This window comes from Atractosteus spatula, chromosome 24, assembly GCF_055471065.1.
Source record: "Atractosteus spatula isolate fAtrSpa1 chromosome 24, fAtrSpa1.hap1, whole genome shotgun sequence".
Taxonomy (NCBI): domain Eukaryota; kingdom Metazoa; phylum Chordata; class Actinopteri; order Semionotiformes; family Lepisosteidae; genus Atractosteus; species Atractosteus spatula.
This window is the reverse complement of record NC_142729.1, coordinates 14209689-14228252: the sequence shown is the minus strand read 5'-3', so window position 1 is coordinate 14228252 and position 18564 is coordinate 14209689. Positions and strand designations below refer to the sequence as shown.

The window sequence follows — 18564 nt, the reverse complement described above, 5'->3', positions numbered from 1 at the left end:
CAGTTAACACACAAACTCATTTGTGCATATACACGCACAGTTAACACACACTCATTTGTGCATATACACGCACAGTTAACACACACACTCTCACACACTCATTTGTGCATACACACGCACAGTTAACACACACACTCATTTGTGCATATACGCGCACAGTTCACACACATGCAAACACAGACACTTTTGCGCAGGCACACAGAAACACATACAGCACGTAACACAAGCACACAGAAGCCCGCACACGGGCACATACACACACGCACTCGCACACATCGGCATACGCACACCTACGTGCACACGCATTGAAAGGCAACATGGACACTAGGCCAACCTGATCCCCCCTTGTTGTCCCACCCCTGCTCTCCCCCCTTATCGCACCCCACCGACCCCCGCTGTGCTCTGCACCCCCTCACACCCCACTCAAGGCAGGGGCGGGGGGGGGGGGGGCAAAAACAGTCTTTATTCTGCATGGAGCTGTTGTCACGCACGGGACGTGGAAGGGCCGTGCCGCCCAGCGTTTCTCCCAGAATCCTCAGCGCCCCCCCCCCCCCCCCCCCCCTCACCGGGATCCTAACGGGAGAGGAGCTGTGTGTCTGTATGTCCAGGAATCCGTGCTGCGGTCAATGTTGTGTGTGTGTGTGTGTGTGTGTCCTCCCCCCCCCCCCCCCACCCCCTGACAGTTTTCGGAGAGAGGCAGGAGAGAACAGATGGGAGTTCAGACACGTCCCGCTAACAGCGCCCAGCCTGCCTGCCATCTGCCACCCCCCCCCCCTTCCCTCGCGGCCACAGCGCCCGCCCCAAGGGAGAGCCCTGATTCTCTCCGCTGCCGACAGGGGCGATGAGCAGGCCGACACGCCCCCCCCTCCCCTCCCCTCCCCTCCATCCACCTACCTCACGGTTTCTGGCAAGCCTGGAAACACTGCCCCCTGCTGGCCAGCCCCAGGCCTGCCGGAGACCCATTTAAATTTACAGCTCGACAGATGTTGTAACATTACCTGATCACACGCATTAAATTTAATAAAATCAGGAGCTGGGGCAGGATTATCCTGGGGGGGGGGATTCCCCCTGATCCATTTTGGAAAGGGTGGACCAGCCGTGCGCCTGTGTCTAATTAGAATAATGCCATTTTGATCATAAGTGGCTTCTGGGGGAAACTCCGAGTGCTGAAAACGTATTATAAGACACGAAATTGGCCGAAATTTGACCAAACTTGTCTTAAATCCTGTAACTGCGGGGAAAAGGGGGCAGTGTGTCGTAGGTCAGTACTGGAACAAGGGTGGGGGGGGGGGGGGTGTCTTTAAACTGGACGAGCCCTCGGGACAGGGCTTGTGTTTGTACTGGGTGTGTGGCCTCCTGTTCCCCGTGGGTGAGCACCGGGAGGCGTGAGCGCTTTGGTTGGGAGCTGCGAGACAGAGCCCCCCCCCGTCGCCTGTCTGCAAGTGCTCTCTATATCACCCGGCCTTCCTCTCTCCTCCTCCTCCTCCCCACAGTTCAGTCCGAGACCACCGAGGAGGAGTGGCAGTACATCTCTGACGTGGAGTCCACCTGCCGCAGCATCCTGGAGACGCTGTCCCGAGAGGGTGGGCAGGGCGTGGCAGAGGGGGGCGGGGCAGGGGGGTGGGCAGGGAGTGACAGAGGGGGCGGGGTGGAGGAGGCGGGGCAGAGGAGGTGGAGGGCAGGGCAGGGGGGTGGTGCAGGGTGGAGGGGGTGGGGAAGAGGAGGGTGGGGAGGTGGGGTGGAGGGATGGTGCAGGGTGGAGGGGGCGGGGCAGAGGAGGGTGGAGGGGGCGGGGCAGAGGAGGGGGAGGGCGGGGCAGGGAATGACAGAGGGTGGGACAGGGGAATGACAGAGGGTGGGCAGGGCGTGACAGAGGGGGGCGGGACAGAGGAGGGGGTGGGCGGGGCAGGGGGGTGGCAGGGAGTGACAGAGGGGGCGGGGTGGAGGAGGCAGGGCAGAGGAGGTGGAGGGCAGGGCAGGGGGGTGGTGCAGGGTGGAGGGGGTGGGGAAGAGGAGGGTGGGGAGGTGGGGTGGAGGGATGGTGCAGGGTGGAGGGGGCGGGGCAGAGGAGGGTGGAGGGGGCAGGGCAGAGGAGGGGGAGGCGGGGCAGAGTGGAGGGGTGGGGCAGGGTGGAGGGGGAGGGGCAGAGGAGGGTGGGGTGCCCAGCCGCACTCCTGTACACAGTGTCTGCTGCACTTACAGTACAGGGCGGTTCTCCTTTCAATCCGGCCACACAATACTTTTCTAAGAAGCTGCATTAGACGATATAGCAACATGCATGACACTATATGACTAGATTTCTCCAGCAGCAAGTCATAACCGGTGCAAAAACTTTCATAACATGGCTAATCCAAATCCTACTGATTCCCCTAATTCTCAAACTGGAATCCCAACCCTTGTCTGTACCCCGAACCCTACAGTTCCCCCTATCCCTGCTGCTATTCGTAACCCTAACCACAGCTCCACTCCTGATGAAAGTCACGATGAAGGCAGTGAAATTCAGCTTTGACAACAAACTTGCGTGGAGAGCACGCTGTCCACTAGGGGGCAGGCAGGGAATTAGAGGGCGACTTGGAGAAGCAATAAATAGGCCAGTGAAATACCAGGAAGCATTGTGTTTATTGGGGCATAAGGCGCACTTGGAAGACTGTGTGTGTGTCCGGTCACCAGACTATGAAAAGAATACTAATAATAATTAATAATTGCTTACACTTATATAGCGCCTTTCCTGGACACTCCACTCAAAGCGCTTAACGGGTAATGGGGATCCCCTCCACCCCCAGCAGTGTGTACCCCCACCTGGATGAGGCGCCAGTCCGCTCCCCACACCCCAGCTCTCAGTGGGGAGGAGAGCAGAGTGATGGAGCCAGTTCAGAGAGGGGGGTTACTAGGAGGCCATGATGGGTAAAGGCCAGGGGGGAAATTTGGCCAGGACACCGGGGTAACACCCCTACTCTTCTCGAGAAACGCCCTGGGATTTTTAATGACCACAGAGAGTCAGGATCTCGGTTTGACGTCTCATCCGAAGGACGGCGCCTGTTTACAGTCTAGTGTCCCCCGTCACTATACTGGGGCATTAGGACCCACACAGACCGCAGGGTGAGCGCCCCCTGCTGGCCCCACTAACACCTCTTCCAGCAGCAGCCTCAGCTTTCCCAGGAGTCTCCCCCTCCAGGTACTGGCCAGGCTCCCACCTGCTGAGTCTCCAGTGGGGCTGCCAGTGGAGAGCTGCAGGGCGATATGGCTGCTGGCCAAGCAGAAGTTGCGAGAAAGGGCAACGTCAGCCCGAGATCCTCCTTTGCACAAAGAATGGCGGGTGTCTGGAGCAAGCCTCCACGCTGTACTGGTTTCAGTGTGGCCGAGCTGTTAGAGCACTTGGCGGAGGGCGAGGGCCAGGGGGGCAGGGGGGTGGATCGGCCTCCTCCTCCCGGTCCGTGACCTGTCCTGTGCCCCCGTTTCCAGGTCACAGGGCAGGAGACGGAGCACAGGCCACGCCGGACTCCCCAGCCGGGCCGGAGCCGGGACCGGAGCCGACAGACTCCAAGACCAAGGAGAGCACAGAGAGGTGAGCGTGACCGGGACTCCTCAGAGAAGGGGCACACTCATCCCCCTGCGCGTTTAGATAGATAGATAAGACTTTATTAATCCCGTAGGGAAATTGATGTGTCACAGCAGCCCAAGACAAGCAAAAGCAGACAGAATAGTTATAAGACACAAGGCAATGAAATAAATAAATAAAAATAAATACATAGGCGTGTGCAAAGTGTGATGCTCGTAGTCACTGTAAAAACAATAAAATATGTGCAAAATGTGCATAGGTTTATACAGACTGATTGTCCAAAAAGTCCATAGATGAGCAGATGAGGGGCTAGCCTAGTCCTAGGGCAGCGTTATACACCCTGACAGCCGCCGGGAGGAAGGACCTGCAGAAACGTTCCCTTGAACACCGTAGCTGGAGCAGTCTGTTGCTAAAAGTGCTCCGCTGCCCAGTAACAGTCCCATGAAGCGGATGAGAGGCGTTGTTCATGACGGCTGTGAGCTTGGTCAGCGTTCTCCTCTCAGCCGCCACCTCCGGGGGGGGTGGGGGGGTCAAGGCTCAGCCCCAACACAGAGCCGGCCTTCTTGATGAGTTTATTGGGCCTATCTGCATCTCTTGTCATGCTGCCGCTGCCCCGGCACACAACAGCGTAGAAGATGGCCGCAGCCACCACTGGTCTCAACAACCTGGCTGGGCGCCACCCTTTGTCCTGGTGTCCTGATCAGAGGATTTTCACCCAGCTGTTTCGGGAAAGAAACCTGGGTGTTGGCTTCCACAACATGGCTGGGTGTCTTGTTCCATGCCCCCACCACCCTTTGCATAAAGAAGTGCCTCCTGTCCTGATTGTCCTGCATCTCATTTAGCTGTGTCTTGAAGCTATTGGGTTCAGCAGTGTGGCTGAGTAGCTTGGTAGTCTTGGATAAGAAGTAACTAGTCCGCTACTTCTTCTACTGCTGTGGCTCCTCTGATCTCTCTCTGTCCCCTGCAGCTCTGGTTCCTCTGATCTTGTCTGTCTCTCTCTGTTCTCTGCAGCTCTGGCTCCTCTGATCTTGTCTGTCTGTCTTCTGTCCCCTGCAGCTCTGATCTTGTCTGTCTTCTGTCGCCTGCAGCTCTGGCTCCTCTGATCTTGTCTGTCTTCTGTCCCCTGCAGCTCTGGCTCCTCTGATCTTGTCTGTCTTCTGTCCCCTACAGCTCTGGCTCCTCTGATCATGTCTGTCTCTCTCTGTCCCCCGCAGCTCTGGCTCCTCTGAACATGTCTGTCTTCTGTCCCCTGCAGCTCTGGCTCCACTGATCTTGTCTGTCTCTCTCTCTGTTCTCTGCAGCTCTGGCTCCTGTGATCTTGTCTGTCTTCTGCCCCCTGCAGCTCTGGCTCCACTGATCTTGTCTGTCTCTCTCTGTTCTCTGTAGCTCTGGCTCCTCTGATCTTGTCTGTCTTCTGTCACCTGCAGCTCTGGCTCCTCTGATCTTGTCTGTCTTCTGTCACCTGCAGCTCTGGCTCCTCTGATCTTGTCTGTCTTCTGTCGCCTGCAGCTCTGGCTCCTCTGATCTTGTCTGTCTTCTGTTGCCTGTAGCTCTGGCTCCTCTGATCTTGTCTGTCTTCTGTCCCCTGCAGCTCTGGCTCCTCTGATCTTGTCTGTCTTCTGTCCCCTGCAGCTCTGGCTCCACTGATCTTGTCTGTCTTCTGTCGCCTGCAGCTCTGGCTCCTCTGATCTTGTCTGTCTTCTGTCGCCTGCAGCTCTGGCTCCTCTGATCTTGTCTGTCTTTTGTCCCCTGCAGCTCTGGCTCCACTGATCTTGTCTGTCTCTCTCTGTTCTCTGCAGCTCTGGCTCCTCTGATCTTGTCTGTCTTCTGCCCCCTGCAGCTCTGGCTCCACTGATCGTGTCTGTCTCTCTCTGTTCTCTGCAGCTCTGGCTCCTCTGATCTTGTCTGTCTTCTGTCCCCTGCAGCTCTGGCTCCTCTGATCGTGTATGTCTCTCTCTGTCCCCCCCGCAGTGACTCTCCAGCCCCCCTGGTGGAGAAAGTATCTCAGCTGGAGGCCATGCTGAAGCGCCTGCAGGACGATCTCCAAAAGGTACTGCCCCTCCAGATGCCCAACCACAGCCCCAACCACGACCCCCCCCAGAGCATCCTGCACAAACAGTGAACCCCCTCATCGTTCCTTTATCGCCACACCGCTCCACGGGGTACCCCCCCAACCGCCGCAGACCCCACCACTAAGCCAGAGAGCCGGGGGGGGGGGTGGTGCAGGGAGAAGTGGGGGCGCAGGAACCCCAATTCCAGAGCGGACAGGAGGAACAAATGTTAGCCAGCCAAGCCATGCGCGCTCTCTGAACACTAAGCGTACGCTGAGCCCCGGCAGAGGGAACGGTTTTAGGGAAAATGGCAGGCACAGTGGGACAAGGACGGAGCGATCTGGGTCCCCCAGACACACAGGCGGAACCGCCAACTTCAGCTGCGATCGGAACGGGCCTCCCTCCCAGCCCCCCACGGGACAGGACCCCCCTCTTTCCCATCATCCTACCCGGTAGTGTCGAGGAATTGTCAGGGCTTCTGACGCCAACACAAAAGCCAGACCTTGACGTGAGACTCTCCTCCTCCAGAGCCGCACGTTGCTCTAGTTGACAGATTCAGACTCCCCCCCCCACCCCACCCCACCCCACCCAGGACAGCACCCCTTCAGTAAGGTGACGAGAGATTCCAAAAAGCTGTGGGGTACAGCGCTCTCCGGAACCCCAGTTTTGACCCGGGCGTAGGGCCCCCACTCTCCCCAGAGACCTCTAAATTCTAAATATGCCCGTCGAAAACCGACCAGTGTCCCGGGGTATCCCAGCTGCTCCAGGCCGAGGCTTAACGGAGGCGATAGAGGAAGAGGAGGAGGAAGAGGAGGGTGCAGCCTCCAGTTTCGGGAGTGGGAGGTTTAGGGGGTCCCATCGATCCTTTTCTCCGACCTCTCCCATTCTCCCCCGTATCCGATCGGATCTTCCAAACCCGCGGTCCGACCGACCAGCAGCGTAACCCCCCCCCCACCCATCTCGGCCCCCAGACACCCTTCCCCCCCCAGATGGCAGGCATTGATCAAGCAGGACAACCTCGGGCATCTAGTATTCACCCCAGAACCACAGCCACCCCAGTTGTGGCGCGATCACAGTCCAGGGGCTGGACCTCCAGTCCGGTTTGGTTTCCCGATTCCGACCCCAGTGATGATGCACCCCCGATTCTGAGCACTCGCAGGACGTATTTCATTGCATCGCAGTGTCAGAGATCAGAGATATGCTGTTACCTGCTGAGGGAATGAAGAGGGGGAACTTTCAGCCCCAGGCAGAGGTTTCTATAAGGATAACAAAAGAATGCTCATTATTAGAATTCATACTGCAGGTCATAGTGACCCCCCAGGCGCTGTGTTTGCATATAAAATGATTTAAAAATATATACGTCTCCAAGATCTTTTCTGGCTTTCGAAATTTGGTCACCCTGAAATCTTATTCGGTTATAAGTGGACATTAGCCATGGCTGTCTTGGGGAAGAGAGATGAACGCTCTCCTCATGAAAATCTGGCTCCGTTCATAACTGATCTGGGAGCAGGCAGCGCCTCCCTGCCGTGCTGTAGGACTGCGGAGTCCTGTTGTGGATTTGTGTTTTGGAACAAAAATGGCTGCTCTCGCCCTCCCTCACAGGAAGTTGTCTGAAGGAGCGGGGAAGCATATTAGCGCCGCACCAGCCTCATCGTGGAAGCACACTGCCGTCCAGCCGGGTGTGACGCTGAAATGTGTCCCCCCCGGAAACACTGACTGCTCAGACTTAAAAAGAGCTCTTCAACCTTGACCTGTGCAATGCGATCCATGGACTTATCACCCCCGGGCAAAGTTACAACACAAACGCATTCCGTTCGGAGGGGGCCTGCTTTAAAAACCTGTCCTGTCTCAAAGTTTCCCAATTCCCAGACGGCTGAATTACTGAATTCCCCGAGCGAATTGTCGCTAACGAGACATGGATCGAGTACTTCTAGCTCAGAGCCCGGGAGAGGTGGCGGAGAAGAGGGTCTTTGAGGACTGGAGGTGGGCAAATGGAGGACGGGGGGAGAGGCTGGCTTGCTGACTGACATCGACTCCTTAAAGATCTGAACACACACACACACACACACGTCCACCTATTCCAAGAGAAAAAAGATCATGAAATCCAGTTTCCGTGCAGCTTGGCCAAGCCAGGATTATCCCGAAGGTCTTGTTCTCCTTCCTGGGGAGACAGCGGTACCTGGTAGTGGCGAGGAAGAGGTCACTTCCTGTTAGAGAGGAAGTGGAAATGTCAAGCAGGAATCCCCTCATCTGATTGGCTCAGTGAGAGCTTTGAAAAAAGCAGGCGTTGAAATCCGATACAAACTCATGGCACAGAATCAGGAATACAGAGCCGGCCACAAAAGCATGCATTTAGAGCTCCAAAGCAAAACTTTTGGACAGCTTGACCTCCTGATCTGAAACAGCTGCAGCAAAAACCACCTTCACACACAAAAATTACTCTCGAGCCAACTGCCTTGTAAATCTCGGTACAGATCTTTAATGAGCCCTCTGACCAGTCATTTTCTTTGTCCAGTTTTCTTTGTGCCTGCCTTGTGCAATCAAACACGTTTTGTTAACCTCATGCATTTTGTTAACCCTCTTCCTCCATTACTAACACGGTATTATCATCAATCTAGAAAGCCGTAGGGCGAGGATGTAGCTGGGCTCTCTCTCGAAATGTGGAAGTGCGATTAAAGCCGAGTTCAGGAGGCACGCCTTTACACTAAGAGGTGGCGGGAGTGTGGAACAGGCAATGTTGAAAACCCTGTGCCCTGGCATCCTTCAAGAAACAGCTGGTTTTGTAACGCACCAGTAGGACAGCAGGCGTTTCTTTACACCAAGGGTGGCGGGAGTGTAGAACAAGCTAATACCCTGGCCAATTTCAAGGAACAGCTGGATGAGACCCTCCGATCCTCAGATCAGTTAGCCACTAACGACCAAAGAGACTAAATGGGCAGAACGCCCTCCTCTGGTTTGGAATCTCCCTCACGGGCGTATGTCTCTTGCCTGGGATGCTAGCAGCAGGAAATCTCAGAAGGCGCCCCCTGCACCAGCCCAATCAGAAAGGGTGCCCTGATATTTTCTGAACGACTTAATCTCACAGCAGAAATCCATTGTTTCGTTTTGTTTTTCCCTCTTGCTCGGGACAGCGAACCGCCCCGCGTCCCTCTTCCTTGAAGTCCAGGCCAGCCTTTCAAAGGCAGGTGTCTAGGCCGAGATGATGCTAACGTGGTTAACTCTGGCTCTTCCTGCTTAACACGCTGCCACCAAACGAATGTCCAGAGACCTTAAAGGGTGCCAAACCTTCCGGTATGGACAAGCAGCCTAAATCGATCCAAATGTAGATTGTGATGGAGAAAAATTGGACCTGGTTCTGCTGAGACAAGTTACACAGACAGTGTTGGCACAGTGGACAAACTCATCTGAAGTAAAAGGTAATAACACACACACACACACACAAACACACGCCTCTTGAATCGGTGACTTCAACCCAGTGAGAGACACTCCAGTTTTCATTTTCCGAGTCTCCTGACATGTCAGCACAGACTCCACTAGATGGCGCCAATCGCGCCAGGAGGGATCCCACCGCTGACACCAAAACCCCCGTCCGCCGGGCATGCTAGGCTCAGCCCCTGATCGCAGTCGAGGCCGGTCCTGTTCTGCAGCCACCTAGCAGGGAGAGCAAGCATGGAGGTCACCCTCTCGCGCGGTAGGCTGCTGGGGATCCAGAGAGCGTGCATGAGGAGCTGAGCTAACAATTGGCGGTCCAGCCATTTGTGGGGGTCGTGGGTTGGGGGGGGGGGTCTCCATTCGTCTTCTGGCGTCGAACCCATGCTGACATACGCACACGTCCAACCACGCATCATGTAGATTGATGATAATACACGGCCGATCCCATTTCATCCTCTCTGTGTTGACGTGTTGACCACAAGCGATCCGCATACAGTGCCTGCCAGTCTGGCCAGTTTATTAGGACCAAGACCCCCCCCCCCCCCAATTAGCTGAGGCCAGGCAAACACAGTACAGTATATTAGAGACAAGTCCTAATGAAGTGGTCAGACAGCATAGATACAGTAATCAGACCCCAGTCCTAATTTAGTGGCCAGGAAGTTTAGATACAGTATATCAAACCCCGGTCCTAATTTAGTGGCCAGAAAGTATAGATAAATTACAGCATGTTAAACATAGTTCCTATTAATGTGGCCATACTGCGTAGCTGTAGTACAGTATATTAGGCCCAGGTCCTAATATAGTGGCTATACAGTGCCGTTATAGTACAGTACATTAGACACAGGTCCTAATAATTTGGCCAGACCGAGTGCGTACTCTCCTTAAAGGGGAACTGCAGTCCCAATTTTCTCAGACCGGCTCTTAAGTCTCGTTAACGAGATAAATGAATTGACGGTAGAGAAAAAAAAAATTACAAATCCCATGAACTGTGACGTGAAGCGGCCCTTCCTGCTCACTAGTCCCCGTACTGACTAATGTACTGAGATGTGAAGCGGCCCTTCCTGCTCACTAGTCCCCGTACTGACGAATGTACTGAGATGTGAAGCGGCCCTTCCTGCTCACTAGTCCCCGTACTGACGAATGTACTGAGATGTGAAGCGGCCCTTCCTGCTCACTAGTCCCCGTACTGACGAATGTACTGAGATGTACGAGCGAATAAGTCCAGGTTGTGCAGCAGACATTTCACCACAGAAATGTTCCAGCCTGATCCGCAGGCAGAGCTAACCAGTGAGTAGTATTTGTCAGTGAAACCGTCTGGGAGAGGAGAGCAGTATTTCTACTGGATTGGAAGAGCTGGATCCACAAGCCTGCTTGTTTACAGTGTCAGAGGGCCGCTTCACCTCACCGGAAGTCCTGCTGCCTCGTTCTGAAGCCCAGAACTTGGCGCTGAGCTGACCTGCAAATTTAGCTGATTTGGGGGTGTAAATTGGAGGTTAAAACTCGTTTCTGTGTCCATTATACTTTCACTGTGGTCTGAAATACGCTCCTCAGTGCAGGTTCTTTCTTACCCCCAAATTTTAAAACATAGTCTCGCTGTTCCCCTTTAACAGTCTCAAACCTCGGACAGATCTCGTTTAAAAGGTGTCGTGCTTTCTTTCCCCTCCTTTATTAATCCACCTTCTTTGTTCAACATTAATCCGAGTACAGATTTTCCTCTCCAAACGGAACGTTTACCATGGTAGAAAGCCCACAGCTGCAAACTGGCCCTTCAGCCGAAGTGGGAGTAGTAATATAATAATATTAATTGCTTACACTTGTATAGCGCCTTTCTGGACCCTCCACTCAAAGCGCTTTACAGGTCATGGGGATCCCCTCCACCACCACCAGTGTGTACCCCCACCTGGATGAGGCAAAATGTGCTCGGAGCTCAGTTCATTTGTCATGTGCCCAAGCGTAGTGGCGTCTGCCCCAGCGCAAGGGCGTTGCAGAGACGTCAGCTTAAATGCCCAGCCAGGGCAGCAGCGCCAACCGCAGAGTTGCACGACGCTCGAGTAAAACCGGGCAAAAGCGAAGATGCTCTCTGCTCGTAGACCACAGAGGTGCTGTGTTTGCCCCTGGCTGCGATTTCGCCAGCTCGCCGACCTCATACAGTGACTGAATATCAACGCATATTCAGTGTGGCAGCTACACTTCCCCCCCCCCCCCCAGTTCCCTAACTTCGTCTCAAATTGCCCCTGCTAGATCACATACCTGCCCTGCTTGTTGATGCCCAGAATGCCATATGGTGGAAGGGGGGGGGGGGTTCCTAATATTTTGGCCGGTGCCCATGGTAAACTTTCTAACCCCTGACGCCCTCTTCTGGTGATGCTGTGCTGTAGGTGAATGCATGACCTTCGGCGGTGGGTGTGTTTGTGGTCGGTGTGCCACCCTGCCCCGTGCCCACCTGTGCCCTCACTAACTCCAGTCTTTGGGGGGGGGTGGGGGTGGGGGCTGCTCTCTGTTGCGTGATGCACCCCTCCTCTCCCTCCCCCCCCCCCCCCCCGTGCAGGAGAAGGAGGACAAGGCCCTGCTGCAGGCCGAGGTCCAGGACCTGCGGCAGAACAACCAGCGCCTCCAGGAGGAGTCCCAGAGCACCGTGGCGCGCCTCATCAAGGTCACCGAGCTGCTCTGCAACGTCAACAAGCCCTGCTAAACACCCCCCCCCCCATCACTCCCTGCCCCAGCCTCGGAGCAGCTCGGACCACACCCCAGCCGCCCCGCCAGCACCCAGTACCCCCCCCCCCCCCCCCCCCGATCGAGGGCCAGATCCATCAGGACAGTCGCAATGACCCGCTGTTCGCACACGGGGGAGGTTGGGGAGTGGTTTTCTGTGGGAAGGGGTTAGGCTGACACCCGGACCCAAAGAACGGGCCCCGAAAACCAGCCAGGACAGCAGCGATCGATCGGTTGGTTGGCCCGTTTCGAGGGAAGGATGGAGCAAATCGGTCTCCCAGACAAGGCTGAGGCCCCCCGTGTTGTCAGACCTGATTGATATCTATCTAGTTGCCAATCGGTGGTGGGGGGGGGCCCGAGCCCCTCTGACCACCCCCAGTTCGATGAGAACTGTCCAGGCCCAGAGCGTCTGGGGCCCGGCTCGCAGCAGGCACGAGCGCACGCACTGCACCCCGAAATCTAGGAACCCGCCAGGGCCAGGAGGGGGGGAGGAGTGTAACCACGTCAACCCTGCTTCGGGAGGAGGCCACGGTCATTTTGGAAACTGGAAAAACTCGAAAATAACCGGAGTAGAGTCGTTCTGACCAGCAGCTGGTTTTGCAAAACCGTGATTTCAATCCACCAAGAAGCCCACAGGTAAATTACCAGCAAGCCGGTAGCATGTACCCCAAAAGCATTGTTCGCACCCCAACAGCATTATAGGGTTCACCTCTGCCCCAGTCGTCTAGATCGCCTGGTGCCCCGATTTCTCTAGATAGGGACTATCTGCACCCCAACGTCATTGTAGGGGTCACCTCTGCACCAGTCGTCTAGAATGCCAGATCACCTGGTGCCCTGATTCCTCTAGATGGGGGACTGTCTGCACCCCAGCATCATTGTCGGGGCCCACTCTGACCTTAAGATCAGATCCCCCGTTGCCCTGATTTCTCTGGCTGGAACTGTCTGCACCCTGACATCATTGTAGGGGGTCACCTCTGCATCAGCTGTCTAACGTCAGCTCACCTGGTGCCCTGGCGGGGGTGGATGGGACTATTCGTACCCCGATATCACTGTCGGGGCTCCCCCCTCCTCTCCCCCTCTCTCTCTCTCTCTCTCCCCCCATGATGGACATCCCCGCTCGGAATCGGACCGAACCCCACTCCCCGAACCCCTAGATCCGGTGCAATCGACGACGAACGTATGCAATTCCCCCGGGACACCCCCGGGGGTGTGACCCCCTGAATCGGCAAAGGACTCCCCGCCCCCAACTTGGTGCTCTGACACGACAGATCTCTTTCTCATACTGTGAAGTGGAACTGAGCCCCAAATGGGGCTCCACACTGTGAACCCCACAGTGCGCAGCACCCCCAACCCCCCCCCCCCCCCCCACACACACACACACACACGCACACCTGCGAACCAGGTCTCCTGTCATGGGTGCTACAGGCCAGTACAGTCCAGTACGGGTACTGGTCCTCTGCTGGGGGCAGGACGCTCCAGCAAAGGCCCCAGGCTGGGAAAACGCGCCAGGACATCGGGAGGGATTCTCAGGAAGAAGGCTGCCAAGAGGGGTTACCAGGTCTGGAAAACACCCCCCCCCACACCCCCTGCTCTCCTGAGGGTCCGCTATGGAAGTATTATGCCTCTGGAGATGGGCACGACTGCCCTCTCAGCGCCTGGCTCAGGATTCCCATACTTTTCCACCCCTCCTTGCCCACCTCCCAGTGCAGCCGTTCGGAGAGCGCGCGACGCAGTTTCGGGTTTTCGGCTGATTTCTGCGAACTGCTGGGAAAACCCGATCAGGAAACTCGGAGGTGGGACTCGGGGCCCAGGAGCGCCGAAAAGAGGGACAGGAAACGCATTTTAAAATAAATCTTCCGGGGGGCCATCTCGGCTCTGCGTTCGCACCCAGGAAGCCCGATCCCGGCTGTCACATGTGGAGCCGCGTGTACCTGCGTTGTTCTGTATATACCGTTCCTTCCGATTGTAATTTTGAGTTTGATTTTTGATTCACTGTGACTACCAGGTACCAGCAGAGTAAGATATATAAGATTAAATTAAATAGAAATGTATATCTTTATGTGTATATAGATATATGTCTATACGCATTTCCATACTTTGTGGGGGGGGGGGAGAGGGGGGGGTAACTGGACAACGACCCGATATGTGCCATGAGTTCGGGGTGTTTAGAGGAGCTTTCTTAACAGGTGCCTGGGAAACGTTCGGGATGAAAAGGGCGCCCTGTAGTTAGAGCAACGTTCCCCCCCCATCCCAGTTCCACGACATCTCAGGCAAGACTGGTTTTAAATCTTGGGGGCGATTGGCGTAAACGCTGGGCAGCACGGTGGCCTCTCAGCGCTGGGGAGGCCCTTCGGGTTCAATTCCGGACCTGGGGTGCTGTCTGGGTGGAGTTTGCATGTTCTGCCCCGTGTTCGTGTGGGTTTCCCTCCAGGTGCTCTGGTTACCTCCCACAGTCCAAAAGACAGGCTGGTGGGTCAGTTGGCTTCTGGGAAAACTGGCCCTGCTGTGAGTGTGTGTGTGCCCTGTGATGGACTGGCGTCCTGTCCAGGGCGTACCCTGCCTTGTGCCCGTTGCCTGCAGGGATAGACTCCAGCTCCCCCACGACCCTGTACTGGATAAAGTGGTTTAGAAAATTGATGGCTGGGTGTAAGCTTAATTGCTGGTTGTACTGCAGTATGTACTGCAGTTCGATGTACTGCAGTATGATCGAATAGGACACAACAATACTGTGAGAAAATGAGGTTTCCTTCAATTGAATGAACAGAGCTGCCTTAATTCACACAGACTCACCCCAGCGACAGGGCTCAGCAGATCACCTGATCCGGTCAGTAAACTGGGAAGCTTTTTAAGACCTGGCAAAACGCGAGAGCGACCTGAAAACGCAGATGGAGCAAGTACGCGAAGGCCCAGCGTTTAAAACATTGAACTGCCTCCAAATGACTGCTGGAGCGCTGGCGCCTCCCGGTGGCAGGACCTGTGAACTACAGGCACCTGTTGAGAAACTGTGTTTACAACGCATTTAGCTAGCAAAAGTTTAACAGAGATAGTAATAACAAAACCTGTGATGCAATTTTATGGTTACCCTGTATAAATATATATCTATATATATATGTGTATTTATATACAATATTAACTTATCATGCAAATGTAGATTTCCTTGTTAAATGTTTTAATATGACCTAGGGGATGTAAATATGTGTGTTACATTTGGGTGGGGAGGGGGGGGGGGGGGTGAGTTGGGAGATTTTAAAGTTGTTTTTGTTTTGTAAAAAAGAAAAATTCTGGACTATTCCCAATGATGATGTTCTTGCCATATTTTATGTAATTATTACTGTACTTCTGATGATGATGATGATGATGATGATGTGAAGTGTAAGCAGGAGTCAGGGAGGAGGAAGGCTTCCCGTGTCTTCCACATGGTTCCAAAAGAGCAGGCCAGCCCCGTCTCCTGCAGAATCCCCATTCGGGACATGTGAACTGGCCCGGTTAGCCCTCAGAGAAAGCCCCCCGACGCCCAGACTCCCTGAGGTAGATTTCTCAGGGTGGAGGAGACATGACCTGCAGGCTAGCTCTGAAAGAGAGCTCTGCGGGACCCCCCCCCAGCCCAGCACGGCTGTCTGATGAGGGTGGGCACCAAAAAACTCGACACATGAAAAAGTCGACTGCAAAGAAATGGATTCACCAGGTGCTGATGACCCGAACACACCTGCTGGTCTTCATTTCCTTCCGCCTCCATCAGAACGCCGAGGCCTGGCTCGATTCTAAGACGTCGCTTCATGGGGAATACCTGCACTGAGCTTCCAGTCACAAATCTGGGGTTTTAGTTCACCGACCGACACAAGATAGTTAAGGCGCCGGCAGGTGTAAGAGCTGGGGGTCACACAGTTCAGATCCATCTTGTTATTGGGAATAATAATAATTACTGACACTTATATAGCGCCTTTCCTGGACCCTCCACTCAAAGCGCGATCCAGGCCATGGGGGATCCCCTCCGCCCCCAGCAGTGTGTACCCCCCCCCCCCACACCTGGGTGAGGCGCCAGTCTGCTCCCCCCACACACCAGCTCTCAGTGGGGAGGAGAGCAGAGTGACGGAGCCAGTTCAGAGATGAGGGCAGCGAGGAGGGTTCGGCTGGGACACAAACTAGCCAGGTGTGTGTGTGGGGGTCACCAGAACGGGGAACCCCCCCCCCCCCAGCTTTACACACTGGGGGGTCGGGATCAGCAGGAACCGCAGGGATACAATCCTTGGATCGGTGGCCTGACCTCCAGTGTCACAGAGGGGTTTATAGTCTGGTCACCCTGTGTTATCACCATGGGGTTTATGAGTGACCTTTACCAATGGTATTGGACTCATAGCAAATCCATCCACTTCTGGCTTCAGCGGCTTCCTGATAACTTTACCCCCCTGGCTTTCAGATACCCCTGAGGCGTGACGAACCACAGCTATTTTGGTACAGGCGGAGCGGAGGCTTTGTGGCTAAGGCTCTGCGCCTGAGGCTGGGAGGTTGCCAGTTCAAATCCCATGGCCGGCAGAGGAATCCTACTCCGTTGGGCCCCTGAGCAAGGCCCTTCACCCCAGCTGCTCCAGGGGCGCCGTATAAATGTGCTCTGACCCCCAGCTTCTCTCTCCCTGTCTGTGTGTCTCATGGAGAGCAAGCTGGGGTCTGCGAAAAGACACATTCCTCATGCAGGAAATTGTATAGGGCCAATAAAGTGATCCCTCTTATTTCTGACAAGGATTGCACAGCAGGACTCTGTTTAAATACACTCCAGCCAGGTCAGGAGTGATGACTCTCCCCGTCCCAGGCCAGAGTCCGATTTCTCCAAAACCCTTAGGACCCCTAGGACGTTTCCTCCAGCCCTTTGGCAGCTGCCGATATGCCTGAGCTTGAGGAATTAACCTCTGATGAGTCTGGGCTGGGAGCAGCAGGTCATCGCTGGTCAGTGTCTTCAGAGCAAAGGTCTCTGTCGCTCAACCGGGAAACGGCGCCGGCCCACCCTGGGACAGAACTTTGAGGGGGTCTGTGAGCTGTGCGCGTGTGTCTGCCAGAGTCGAGCCCCAGTCAGGGAGAGAGCTGAACCATTCAAGTGGGTTGATTTCGGCAGTGGCTGACCCGGAGGGCAAGCGTGCGTGTGTGTGTTTTGGGGGGCGTATACAGAGAGAGTTCGGTGTTTTACATCTGTCTGCTCTGTGTGTGTGTGTGTGTGTGTGTGCGTGCGTGCGTGCGTGCGTGCGTGCGTGTGTGTGTGAGACAGATCGTCCCCTAATCTCAATGACCAGCCACACAGAACACCTCCAGACAGGATATCCCTTAGTCTTCCCCTTTAAGTGTGCTTTCAGGGGAGAAACTGAGGAGTTTTGAGGTGCCGTCCAGACGAGCTGAGCTCATTGAGGGCTGTAGCTGAGCTATAGGGCTAACTCTCCTCCACATGGCTTACTCAAGACATTCGACAAAGTGTCTGCCGACCCCAGTCCCCTATAGTCCTCAAGCTTTAACTCCACTCTACATCTACTAAAATGTTGACCATAGTAGATGCGTGAACACGTGTGACCCCAGGAGCTCCTGAGGACTTTGATGGCTTTGAAATCATGTGCCATGTGTAGTCTACATGTGAAATCAAGCACCGTGTGTAGTCTACATGTGAAATCAAGCACCTTGTTCTCCTACATGTGAAATCAGGCACCTTGTGTCCCCTACATGTGAAATCAGGCACCATGTGTATTCTACATGTGAAATCAAGCACCATTTGAAGTCTACATGTGAAATCAAGCACCATGTGTCACCTACATGTGAAATCAAGCACCATGTGAAGTCTACATGTGAAATCAAGCCCCATGTGTCGCCTACATGTGAAATCATGTACCATGTGTAGTCTACATGTGAAATCAAGCACCATGTGTCGCCTACATGTGAAATTGAGCAACATGTGTCTCCTACATGTGAAATCCTGCACCATGTGAAGAATGCATGTGAAATCAGGCTCCGTGCATAATCGACATGTGAAATCAAGCATCATGTTTCGTCTACATGTGAAATCCTGTACCGTGTGAAGAGAGCGTGTGAGATCATGTCCGTGTGGAGGGTTATAGTGTGTGTGACTGTGTGGTTGTGCGTAAAGCTTAGGGGTGACCCTTGCAGTTCCGAGGGCACCTCCAAACTTTCTTCCCTCTGGAAACTGTCCAGGACTTGGGGAGACAATTGCTAAGCCCCCACATCGTTCACGAGTGCCCATGCCTGTGAGTGTGTGTGTGTGTTTGTGTGGGTTTGAGTGGGATCCTGGTCAGCCGGCAGAGGTGAACAGTTGTGAACAGGTGTGAACAGTTGTGAACAGGTGTGAACATACGTGCTCACTATGAGGGGCTCAAATAAGAGTTGCCTGTATTTTGGATTTAAAAAAAAAAAACTGTTTCCATTGGTGTTGTTATTCCTTGTTATTGACAGCGATAGATCGATCAAGTGTTGTACAAGTACGTTAACTGGACAGATCCTGGCAATAAACTTGATGTACTCAGACACCTGTCTCCTCCTTCAATGTACTGTAATATTGTATTATAACTCAGGATGGTATTATAATAATAATAATTGCTTACACTTATATAGCACTTTTCTGGATCCCCTCCACCACCACCAGTGTGTACCCCCACCTGGATGACGCGACGGCAGCCATAGTGCGCCAGTCCGCTCCCCACATCCCAGCTCTCAGTGGGGAGGAGAGCAGAGTGATGGAGCCAGTTCAGAGAGGGGGGTTATTAGGAGGCCATGATGGGTAAAGGCCAGGGGGGAAATTTGGCCAGGACACCGGGGGTA

General features: G+C 54.5%; 1 protein-coding gene across 8 annotated transcripts in view; it reads left to right on the top strand.

Moving 5' to 3' along the window:
• Window positions 1–18270, top strand: part of sipa1 (signal-induced proliferation-associated 1) — a 73278-nt gene extending 55008 nt beyond the window's left edge. For 3 of the 8 annotated variants that reach the window (XM_088904772.1, XM_088904771.1, XM_088904774.1), the window contains 4 exons: window positions 1494–1583; window positions 3463–3565; window positions 5531–5609; window positions 11591–18270. In XM_088904772.1, the coding sequence (XP_088760898.1) occupies window positions 1494–1583; window positions 3463–3565; window positions 5531–5609; window positions 11591–11734 (416 nt within the window). In that variant the 3' untranslated portion in view covers window positions 11735–18270. Of the gene's footprint in view, window positions 1–1493; window positions 1584–3462; window positions 3566–5530; window positions 5610–7212; window positions 9583–11590 lie in introns of those variants that run through there. The other 5 variants (XM_088904776.1, XM_088904778.1, XM_088904775.1 and 2 more) reach the window with 5 other exon arrangements.
• Window positions 18271–18564: the final 294 nt, after the last annotated feature.